The sequence below is a fragment of the Atta colombica genome, unplaced genomic scaffold (genome assembly GCF_001594045.1).
Source record: "Atta colombica isolate Treedump-2 unplaced genomic scaffold, Acol1.0 scaffold348, whole genome shotgun sequence".
NCBI lineage: Eukaryota > Metazoa > Arthropoda > Insecta > Hymenoptera > Formicidae > Atta > Atta colombica.
The window spans coordinates 143,940-155,777 of NW_017259457.1; the positions used below are offsets into that span (position 1 = coordinate 143,940).

The following is an 11,838-nucleotide window of genomic DNA, read 5'->3' on the forward strand; positions in this document are numbered from 1 at the left end:
TGTAATGTGTTGCGTTTTATTACAATTTATTCTAAGAACTAGACGCATTTGACATTCAGCGTAAAGGAGGTAGGAAGACGTATCAGTTACGAAGGACTGGACAGAAATCGTGAAGAGAGGTCACGCATAAATAGGCAGGGAACTTCTTACAAGCCAAATACTTAGTCTCACGAAGAAAGTTTCCGCTAAGAAATGCAGTACAAAGTGCATACCATGCGTTGTGTGACAGTTATAAAGCGTAGAAAAAGAACAGAAAAAGTGAAGAGAAAAGAAGCGAGAGAGAAAGACAGAAAGCAGCAAAGAGGAACAGGATCTATTTACCGATGAGGATGTCGTGTAGATCGGAAGCTATTTCGCCCCGGCTAGTTTTACGTTCTCTATGATGGTGAGAACCGACAGTGCCACCGCCGTCATTCTGCACGAATTCTGGCCGATTGGGTACCTCGCTCGAAGCGAAATCCACTTCAACGTTAGCCGACGCGCTTGCCAATGCAGTGGCCGTCGTCCTCTGAGAACCCTTGCTTGAACGTCTACCGGATAATCGGCAGGAATCGGCTAGCTGTAAACTGACACGCAGCAAGTCACCGCGGCCTTCACCGACCGCGATTACACGTGGATGATGGGAAGCGACCATTGGTGCAAACGCCACAACTTCCGGATCCAAACTCTCCACCAGTAAATGGTAATCGCTCACAGCGATTTCCCTGAGGGGTGTACGGGTATTGTCCGAGAACTCTACGTCAATGTCCAGCAATCCTTCCTGTTGGTATACAATAACAAATTTGTTTGCTCGTGTAACAGTTTTGTTTTGATCATATAGACGCACACATACACCCCCCCCCACATACACACATACACACACACACACACACACACACACACATACACACACACACACACACACACACACACATACACACACACGCGCGCGCGCGTTAGTATTGTGTTAAGTTATTAAACTCAATAAATACTTTTTAATTGACTTTTCTAAATTGTAAATTTTGCAAAATTGCTGTTTTTTTCAAGATATATTTGAAACTTCGACACAAACCTATAATAATAATTTACCTGATATTGGGCGGTTAGTCTTCTCGTAACCGAGGTTTCGGCAACGTATCCGTTCTCGATCGCAGTATCTGGGCTGATACTGAGTTGAAGTCCGGATACCACTCGGACAGACAGACGTGTCACAGACACACGATCGTTGCCGACTCTGATTTCCTTTGCGCCGATGACTCTACCAGTGATCGGTGACAGAACCTGCACCTCCGTGCGACCCACTCCGCGTCCCTGAACCAATCTACCTTGAAGAAGCGTCGCTATTCTAGGATCGGAGACACGCAGCATGCCGACTACGAGGTCAGTGACGCGCAACCAGGTGCGCCGATTGACAAAGTACGAGACTCTACCCGAGTCGTGATCAGTTGCTAAGAATCGGGCGTGCACTTCAACCGGACTTTGCTGGAAACGCAATCTGCAATTAGCCGGAGATAGATTCCGATCGATAGAGTTGATTGTATCCCATCCGTGATCATTTCCATTAGATCGAAACCGTTCCTCGTGCTCATCTTCTTCGAGCAGTTCGTCCGGATCGTCCACGTCCATAGACGTGTCCTCTATCGACTCTTCCAGATCAACGGCGCTTCTCTTCTTTGCTCGTGCGGTTACCGGTGGTGTTTCTAATGGCATTATCGACGTCGAAGCAACTTCCGTCTTCTGTTCGATCCGCGTCGCATTTAGCAAACTCCGTTTGCTCTTCGCGCTTGCTACATGCTCCTCCGGCACCTTCCAACCCTTTATTTGATTCAATCGCGTGTCAGCGACGCTTACTTCCAATGGAAATTCAGGCATCCATACGGTGAATCTTGCTAGACCAGTATACGTGCCGTATTTAACGAGGACCGATGCGTTACTAGAACCCCGGATCTCTGAACCATCCACGTACACGCTACTGCACGAGGATGATACCTGCGAATTTATAGGTATTCGTAACAACGATCAGGTATTAAATGTAGTTTGATCCTACATCACAATAATTCGTAATGCACGGTTTGAGTGTAAAGTACCAGGATATTGAAAGTATCACTTAATCCGTCGATTATACGGGGTATTAGATTATTAGTTTGAAACTTGTGGACATTATTGTTTTTATATTTTTAGGATTAAATGGATGATATTACATTATAAATATTAGATACCGGTATATAGAATAATATATTATGTAAAATTAATTTCTATTTAAAGAATAAACTCAATATTTAAAAAAAATGCATTCATACAATTAAATACATGTCCAATTTTCAAATTTGGACATGTAAAAAAAATCGTATATTGACATATTCCTTTACTGCATATGTAGAAATAAAATGTATATAAAGTTTTAAAAGTAATTAAACACGAATAATAACGATAAAAATGAGAAAGCAGGGAATTCTTCTGAAGGTATATAATATTAAGATTTCTTCAATTAAATTCCTAAGAATCTAAGTGAGCGCTGAAGATAAATTAAAAAGCAATTACCTTGAGGACACTCTCGTCCTCGGAATGACAGGACGACTGCAGCGTAACATCGGCGACCGTGCCGGCTTGGCTCACAATGAAAACCTTCATCCCCTGCGACACCTGACGTCCCGTCAACACCGCTGTATTCATCACCTCCCAGTTCTGAAGCAAAATATAAAACGTTCCCTCTCGCTTGTCGAAGAGAAACTCATAGCTTAAACTACATTCCAATTTTTCTCATATCTAAAGTGGCAAAATCCTATTCCTATTTTTAATAGTTTGAGATGAAAATGCATATATTTTAATATATGCATTTCTGTAACCTTCATTGATAGAGCAGCCATTATCCATTATTCATAACTGTTATCTATTTTGCCTCGAACTTTATTCCGTTATCGTTGTGACAAGATAAAAGGCGTGGTAAGCGATATTAAAAAATATGTATGTGAACTATCGAAAACATAAAATTCAAAAAAACATAAATTAAACAGAACTAAGCAAAATATATACATAAAAAAATGTTAAATTTATCTTCCCTGAAAATATATAGTTTATATTTTTGTAATAATGTATGTACATGTATATATACATACACACATATATAATATTTTAAAATGAATAATTGCAATACAAAAACAACAACTCTAACAATAAGACAGAACTAAATTTTTTAAATAAATTTAATACTTTATAGATTAAAAATTTTTCAGTTATTCTATAAAATTAGAAAGATACAATATTATCTCTCGTTTTAATTATTTCGTTTGATTCCACTTTTAAAAAGAATACTTGCGGGAAAAATTCTTGATCTTTCATGAAAAGCAGAACTTCAAAGCAGTAAAAAGCTTGTCTCAGTTAGTAAGTAAAATCATCTCACTATATATAAACCGATAAAACTATCGATCTTCTCTAATGGTACATTATATTTTCTTAAATAAGAAAAAAGTTGTTACCGTAAAGAAGTTGATCCGCACATTTTTGAAATAAGCCATATTAATATATAATCTAACGATTTAACATCATGAAAAGTTTAAACGAGTTCAAAAATGAGAACCAATGGATTTCCGTGAATTCGTACAGTTATTTTACAGTTGTTGAAGACTTGTTCTTGCTGCTTGCTGCGATGTTGCTCGTACACGTGGAAGATTATTTGCCACGTTTACACGTTTTATGTGTACGCGTCGTCCGTGTACTTTATACTAGTTCGTCAACGAGGGAGTTCCGCAAAGGGGTTGGTTGGATAGGATCGGTCGGCCAGACCGAGTAGTAAGCCATTTCCAAGTTCGCTTCCGTCCATACAGACCAGCAGCCTTTGGAAGGAACATCAAACGGCTCGGATATTGCAGCGAGGGAATTTAAATCCCTGACGCCACGTTGTAGTGTATGTGCCAGCCAACTATACTATACATATACTGTATCTCTCGCGTGGACGAGCGTGCTCTCTTGCAATGATAAAAGCAGCGGGCGTAGTTTACATTCGAACGCGAACCGCGGCTCCTTCCCTTTCTTTCGTCAAATATTTTCTCATCTCAACCAAGACTCACAAAAATATTTACGAGACTAGACTACACGTCCGTGTACTTTGTATCTCGCCGTGCAGAATGCATTGTTCAAAAGAAATTCACGTGAGAAATTCTCTGAGAAGAATTACTTGTCACTGATTTTTTGATTCGATTTCTATTGCCTGATGTATACAAATCTCTAATAAAAAATATAAAGAATTCAATATCGTACTATTTGACAATTTTTAATTAAAAAAAAATGCATAAGAAAGATTTTTTTTTTAAATGTTTGCAATATTTGCTTCTTCCTATATTCCTATATTTGATATTTGTGACATTATTCCTTTTACGTAAAAGGAAACATTTTAATTCTTCGCGCGAGTACATTTAATCAAAATTTGTTAAAGTCATTTTTCTATTATTTGAATTTTTCAAATAATAACTTTTATTTGGAAACATCAAAGGATTAAAGTTGGTTTTACTCTTATGTGAAAATTTATAATTGAATAGCGCTTTCTTTCCCCTAACTTTCTATATTAATCATTTGCAACAATGCCAGGCTAATAATGGTCCGAGACGCGATTAATGGTGTGTAATTAATTAAGAGTTTTAGAAATCAGCTTAAAAACTTTTTTATTTACTGTACAAATTTCTGGTTTACCTTCTTGGCTCCATAAGTAATGTCAATCTCTAAATTGTAAAATTCTTTAATTTAAGATTGTTAAAGTAACCTTTAAGCAACTCTCTTATGAGAAGATTTAATATAAAAGAGAAAAAAATTTTGATAGTTCTCAAATTAAGATCGAATTGAGACAATTTAGAATCATATTTTTTTATGTAATAATAAATTTTTATCACTCAAAGTTTTCTCTAGAGAAAATTGATATTATTATACTTGTATATTATATTTGTAGACTCTTATACACGTATGTGTTGTATATGTACATTTCAATGTAATTAATTTATTCTCTGCAGAAAACGTGCATATCGTTTTTATCTTCAGCAATGTATTTTGTTCCTTGTTATAACTCGAAAGATTGACTCGCTGCAATTTTGAAGAGTGTATGTACAATAATGAGTAAACTTGACGCATGAATTTAGCAGTTTAACTTTCAGAATCATAAATTTATATTTTAATACATGAATGAAGCACACAGTTATTTTCCAAATATTTCCGAGATCAACGAGGTTATTCTGTGAGTTTATTAAAACAACATGGAGAACATTTTCAACGTAGAATGATGTTTCATCGATGGCGAATGGAAGGGGGTTGATGGATATAAGAGAAATGCAAGGATTTTACATTGCTGTACATAAAATATGTACAATACACGGGCTATTACTGTGATAAATTTCAGCAGAGAAAACAAGCGCGCGTGTCAGAGGTCGCTAATTGATAAATGAGATAATTAATTCGTTTACATATCCTTTTGAAGGCGCCGCGTGCTCGTTCTCTCGCTCGCTCGTTCGCGTAAAGTTGTCAGGAACTCCGTTCGCGCTTCTTGATTATCCTTACTCTAATTGCAGCTCCTTCCACGCGCGAGACTGTGTGAGTAAAGTTTTTAATTAAAAGAGACCTCGCGCAACCTCTTTTCTCAATGCTTTCAATCTTTACCCTGCGTTATCCGCCAATACTGATTCTAGATTTCAAGAATGACTTTATTATAATAGCATTGTCAAATTTGATTTAATTTATAGATATGAATAACAAATTTGCAAAATTAGTAACTCATGACATTATCTACGAAACGTTGCAAAAAAGCTGTCCAATATTAATCATCTTTCATTTAAACTTTCTTTAACAACAATATTGATAAAAATCATCCGTCACAATTGTAAATTTTAGCATGTCTTTAAAAATAACATTCAAAAATAAAAATTTTATTTGTAAAAATAGAATCCACTTGCAAAGTTATAAAGTATGATTTTGCAAGACATCCTGCTATTGTAAAACCGTATCACACGAACTTTTCATTGGTCAGTTTAACATGATATTTTAATTCTTCAGCAATTATTATATGAACCGCGTAAAATATCTTTCTTACAATTAGTTAATTGTTTAAGATTCTATTCTAGGTGAATGTGTCTGATCATCTACGTGATCTTCTCATGTTGACTTTCATACACAAAATTATGTACTATGCACCTGCTATCGTGTTACTGGAAATTGTGAGCATGTCATGGATAATGTGGAACCGTCAGATCTAATTTACATACCAAGAGGCGTGTGTTCTAATTGCGAGGACTTGTTGTGGCAAGTGGTGAAAAGTAATTACGAAAACCACATTTAACTGTCATATATAAATATAAGCGATTTCAATTTCTTTTTAGAATGAAATTCGATAAAATTTTATTATAGAAAACAAATTGATCTTATTACGAAAATATTTGCTATTACATAATACATCATTGATGAGAATAATCGAAATAGGTTAATCATTTGCAATTGAATTATTATCACTATTAAGATATATTCAGAAGCATATTATTATTTTGCACACATTTGTTACACATTTCTTACAAACTAAAGAAAATTAATTATTAGTGTTTCACTCTACACACATCTCACTTTATAAAGGAACGCATACGTCTATGTTGTTCAACGTGCAGTAATCAAAAATTTCATTACGATCCGTTGTTACAGCAGATGCTCTGCGGTATCGATGGAATTTTGCCACAGACTAGAAATATCGCCGTTATGGTGAAGGCGCGGGCGTGGAAAAGCCGAAGAGAAAAGCATCAGAGTGCTCGCCGTGGGAGCCAAAGAAGGAAAAACATTATCCTTTGTCGATCTTCTCTCTCTCTCTCTCTCTCTCTCTCTCTCTCTCTCTCTCTCTCTCTCTCTTTCTCTCTCTGTCTCTTTTCACAGAGCTTTTCCTTTTTCTCACCGCCTTTCCTTTCTTTTTCTCTCTTGTCTCGGTACTCGCGAGGATCGTAGATTGGCCGACCGAGTGGAAACAGATTCTCGCGCGGCGAGGTGATCGATATACGCGACCGTATTGATCGTGCTCGTCGTTCGAGTTAGCTCTTTTCCAAGGGATTTTCACAGACGAAGAATGAAGCACGAGGTGCAGGAGACGAAGGACAAAGAATGTCACGATGAAAATAATCGTAACCAAGAGAAAAGCATCAAAATCCTCTCTAACGAAATCGCAAAAATCCTTCAAATATTTTTCTCCATATCTCTTGATTTTCTACTATGTAATCATAGATTATGACGTAAAAAGCGTAAAATCTTTTTTGTAATCTATCAACATTATCTATTTTTATAACTTAAACTTTAACATTATATTTTACTTATCTATGTAAGAAAATATATAATTTTGTACCATTGAAATTCAATAAAAAGGCTTTCTTTTCAATCGCTTGAAAAATATTGCCGTGTTTCAATATTTTCTAAAGAAAATCATCTCAAAACTGCTCAAAGAATCCGCTATTAAAATTAATATGTGAAAAGTAAGATATCTTGTAAATACATATGTATATATATATATATATATATATACACGTCCACATAATAATATTCCAGATACGATTGCGACTACTTCTTTTGAACTTTTGATGCGTTCTAGTATAAGTTTTTCGAATTTACGTGCATAAATATCGAATTTAAATCGCTAGAAGAATCGCGTATTACCTTAGAGATCGGAAGCACCGCTTGTATATCATCCTTCTGTATCTCTAGCCGTGCCTGCAGTTTCCGTCTCTCGATCGTATGATGATGATGATGGTGCTGTAGCTGGCGTTGCTGCATTCGCTGCTGCTGATCGACACCCGTCAACTGCGAGTCGTTCTCTTCTTCGCCTTCGAGCGCGTAACGCACGCTCCATACGATTCTACCGCCGTCCCAGCTTCCGCCTATGCCTTCCTCGCTAGCCTCCAACAGCATCGTCATTATTTCTTCTGCGGATCTAAATAAAAAAAAGAAACAATCATCTTTGAATGTCCATGACATTCTCGCAAAAAAATTAAGGAACGCATATTACTTTTCGAAAAATAAAACAAATTTTATTAAATCAAAATTTCTAATAAAAAGATAATAATTACATTAGAATAATAATGCAATGGGAATTCGTAAATTCGTGATAAAACAATTCTTTAAAAGCGTCGAGAATAAATCTCTGTGGAAATTGTGTATTATCACATTTGATAAAGGAGATTCGAACGAATGTTCGTTCATTCACTCGTGGAAGTACTGCATCTTCAATGATTAATGCTATTCTCTTCCAAGTGGGTTCGCGAGAATGAGCGCAGAAATTAAAAGGAACGATAACCTGTTAGTCGGCCTGTTACATCGCAAAACACAGAAAATTGTACATCATTACAAGAATTTAACGATTCTCTTGCGCGAGGGACTTTGTATTTTCCTTGATATACGCTTTAAAAGTGTTTCTCCAAAACGTCTTTACTTGTTCCTATTTCCAGCTACACGCGATCCCCTGTATCATTCATATTTTACGACGAGAAATGGGCGATGGATTAAAGTTGCCATAAAACGAGTAGTTTTTACGAGAATTATGAATTAAAGTACAATTAAGTATGCATAGACATGTAAATATAATTATAGATTCGTTAAAACATACAAATTTATCGAATTCCATCCAACAAACCATTTTTTTATGATGTTAAATTGTGAAAAATATATTCTTTCAAAATAAAAATAATTATTCCAAAATTAATAGATCGCTAATACGCTAAAAACTGAGATTGTAAACTGAGATTGTATTTCCAAATTGAATCAGAAACTATTATTAATAGTTTTTTTAATATCTCAATTTTATATTCGAATTATATACGGGATGGAAATCATTAAAATATATATATATATATGTGTATATAAAATAAAAAATCTAGCAGTACATTTAATAAACTACAATAACGTTTATAAAAACAAAAATATAAAGTATACCTTTACTTTGTAATAAACCAAGCGAATAAAAATATAAAGATTAAATAAAAAATAATACTCCTTTTATTAAATATTCCTGAAAAATATTTATACAATATATTTCAGTTTTATTTTTTCGTTCAAATTGAGAGATAGTTTTGTTTCTTCAATAATTCGATAAAATTAACTTGAAAGAAATCATTATATAATATATCGTTCACAATGAATTTGAAATAAATAAATGTAATTTATAGTCTATAATGATAAATAATAGCATTTTTGAATCATATTATCAAAGGATGCTGTGATAAGCAGAATAAAATTACAATAGTCATCAAATTTAAAAATGTAAATTGCTATCGAGTTGCCATCAAAGATGATGATGAGTTCGGTAAAGAGTTAATAATATCCGACGAGAGAGAGTTGAATTTTCTCTCTCGACGCCATCCATAATTCTCGGTAGGGTTTTTTCTTCTTTTTGCCGAACACTCTCTTAGTAAGTCTCGTTCGCAGAGTCAGTCGCTCATTACGTCTTCTCGAGATTCTTATCTTATCGAGATGAAGGTAGCGACGTTATTTCAAAGTAATTATTCTGCAGCCTCGAGCCACTTGCCTAGCTATGAGAAGCCGGTATCACACGCATCGAGTCTGATCTCGATGCGAGAGTCGTCGCGTTCGCAGCGTGCGCCGCGTAGAATCTCGATAAGCGGAACCTCCGGCTAAGAACCCTCGCCCACCTTCTTCTTCTTATCGTGGTCGTTGATCCACGTTGCGTGCGTGCCGGGTGGCGTTAACTCTTCGCTGGTGTTCGCTGGTGCTCGCGCGCGCGATCGATGATTCGCAGCTGAAGCGGGTGCAAGGTGCAAATCGCCGATCTCGCGAAAGCACGCGCGAAGCTGCCGGAGTTCCGAGGAGTTACGAAGTACGAATCGAAGTGGAATCAAAACGGACCATCAACGAGTTAACGGCGATAACGAAAATCTCTCTTTGCTCGCTCGGATTTCCCCACCTTTCGCCTTCTGTCCTCTGCTTCTCCACAAATGTTATTTCAGCACGCATCGCATCGCTACGTCAGCAATAGCGTGTTCCGCCCGATGATGACTCCTTTCTTTATCAGCGTTTCGCAACCACGGTGGTACATATATAAGGCGACCAACTGACCGCCATCGCGAGTGTAAATCGCTCTTCTCTAAGTTGCACGATCGATTATGCGTCGTAGTGCGCTATTTTTTTTCGCGAGTTTTCTCGTGGGATTTACGGCTGCGTACGTTGTCTGGGCGCAAGATGTGCAAGATACGCAGGATCAGGATGATGCGTTAACAACGACGACGACGGCAGTGATCACGGTCAATGATACTACTATAGACGAAAAAAAGTCCGATAGTTCGAGTTCATCTAGCGAGGAGAAAGTTGCTGATAAGCGTACAAGGAGAGATTTGTACCTTAGCAATAAATGGATGTTTCTGGAGAACGAGGAGCAGTTGAAAGAAACGAAGGAATTTGAGCGTGTGAGACGTGCAACCAAGCGGAAGAAAGATGACGACGATGACAACAGTAGCTCTTCCAGTGATGACGACGATGATGATGATGATGTTGATGATGATGATGATGATGATGACGACGACGACGACAATGACAATGACGATGATGGAAATTGTTGTAAAAAAAGCAAGAAACAACGTGTAAAATCAAAAAAGAAAGATAATGGTGAAAATTGTGACGACGATAATGGTTGTAAGAAACGATTCGTGAAATCGAAGAACGATGAAAGAAATGACGATGACGACGAAAAGTGTGATTGTGACAATGATGATGATAATCATCATAAAAAGAATAAAAAACAACGCGGAAAATCAAAAAAGGATAATGACAATGACGATGAAAATTGTACTGATGACAACGATGAAGACAACGATGATGATTCATCTTCATCTTTTTCATCATCCTCGGAAGAGGACGAGAGAAAACGAGGAAAAAGGTATATTAAGGAGGTAGGAGATACTTTGCAAAGTATATCATCGTCCGAAGAAAAGAAAAATAAACAAAAAGATCAATTTATCCAAACGATTCAAGTAGCATCGAACCGTAATTCGTCTGAGGAGAAGAACAATCCGAAAAGTCGACTTATCAGAAGGGTCAAGGTTAACACGGAAAGTGGATCGTCATCCGAAGAGGACAAGCCGAAGAACTTGCGATTTATCCGAACGGCTGAGGATACTTCCGGAAACGACTTGTTCAAGGAGAAGAACAAACCGAAGAATCGATTTGTCAGAATGGTCGAAGATACTTTGGACAAGAGTAAATCATCGTCCGAAGAGAAGGACAAACTGAGGAATCGATTTGTCAGAACGCTCGTTGATACTTCGAAAGAAAGTAAATCGTCCTCCGCGGAAAGGAATAAACCGAAGAATCGTCTTGTTCGGTCAACCGAAGATTCCATGAGGAAATCGCCGTTTGAAAAAACGGGTGAAGCCCCTTTCTTTATTCGCGCTTACAAAGTTGAAGATGTCAGTCAACCGCAGCGTACCATAGAGCAAATCGACATACCGCACAATCGAGTGATTCGGTCGAAGAATGACAAGAAAGAGAGGACGGAGAAGAAGAAAAAGAAGAGTACAAAGAATATAAAGATGAAGCGCCATTGCACGCCTAAGGCGACTACTGTGAAAGCAGATATCTTAGATCAAACGACGCTACCATCGGAACATCTTCCACTTTGAATTAATTTTGGTATCATATTTCTTTAACGTTAAAAATATAATACACAAAGAGATTGCATCACGTAATTCAGAATAGTATTGTTACTTGTGTGATTAGCATTAAACTCTTTAAATCATTATAAATGCATTCAAATAAACAAATTTATTTAATCTACTCTTATAATAAATATGTTACATCTCGTTAAAGACTTTTCGAAAAATTTTTACTAAGTTATATATATATATA

General features: G+C 36.6%; 1 protein-coding gene across 1 annotated transcript in view; it reads right to left on the reverse strand.

Annotated features, from left to right (window-relative positions):
• The window catches only part of LOC108690661 (transmembrane protein 132C), a 104,390-nt gene that overhangs the window by 3,921 nt on the left and 88,631 nt on the right, over nt 1-11,838 (reverse strand). The window contains exons 4-7 of the mRNA XM_018198056.1: nt 7,642-7,915; nt 2,521-2,664; nt 1,069-1,968; nt 322-760 (exon numbers count right to left, since the gene is read on the reverse strand). Of these exons, the coding sequence (XP_018053545.1) occupies nt 322-760; nt 1,069-1,968; nt 2,521-2,664; nt 7,642-7,915 (1,757 nt within the window). The remainder of the gene's footprint in view (nt 1-321; nt 761-1,068; nt 1,969-2,520; nt 2,665-7,641; nt 7,916-11,838) is intronic.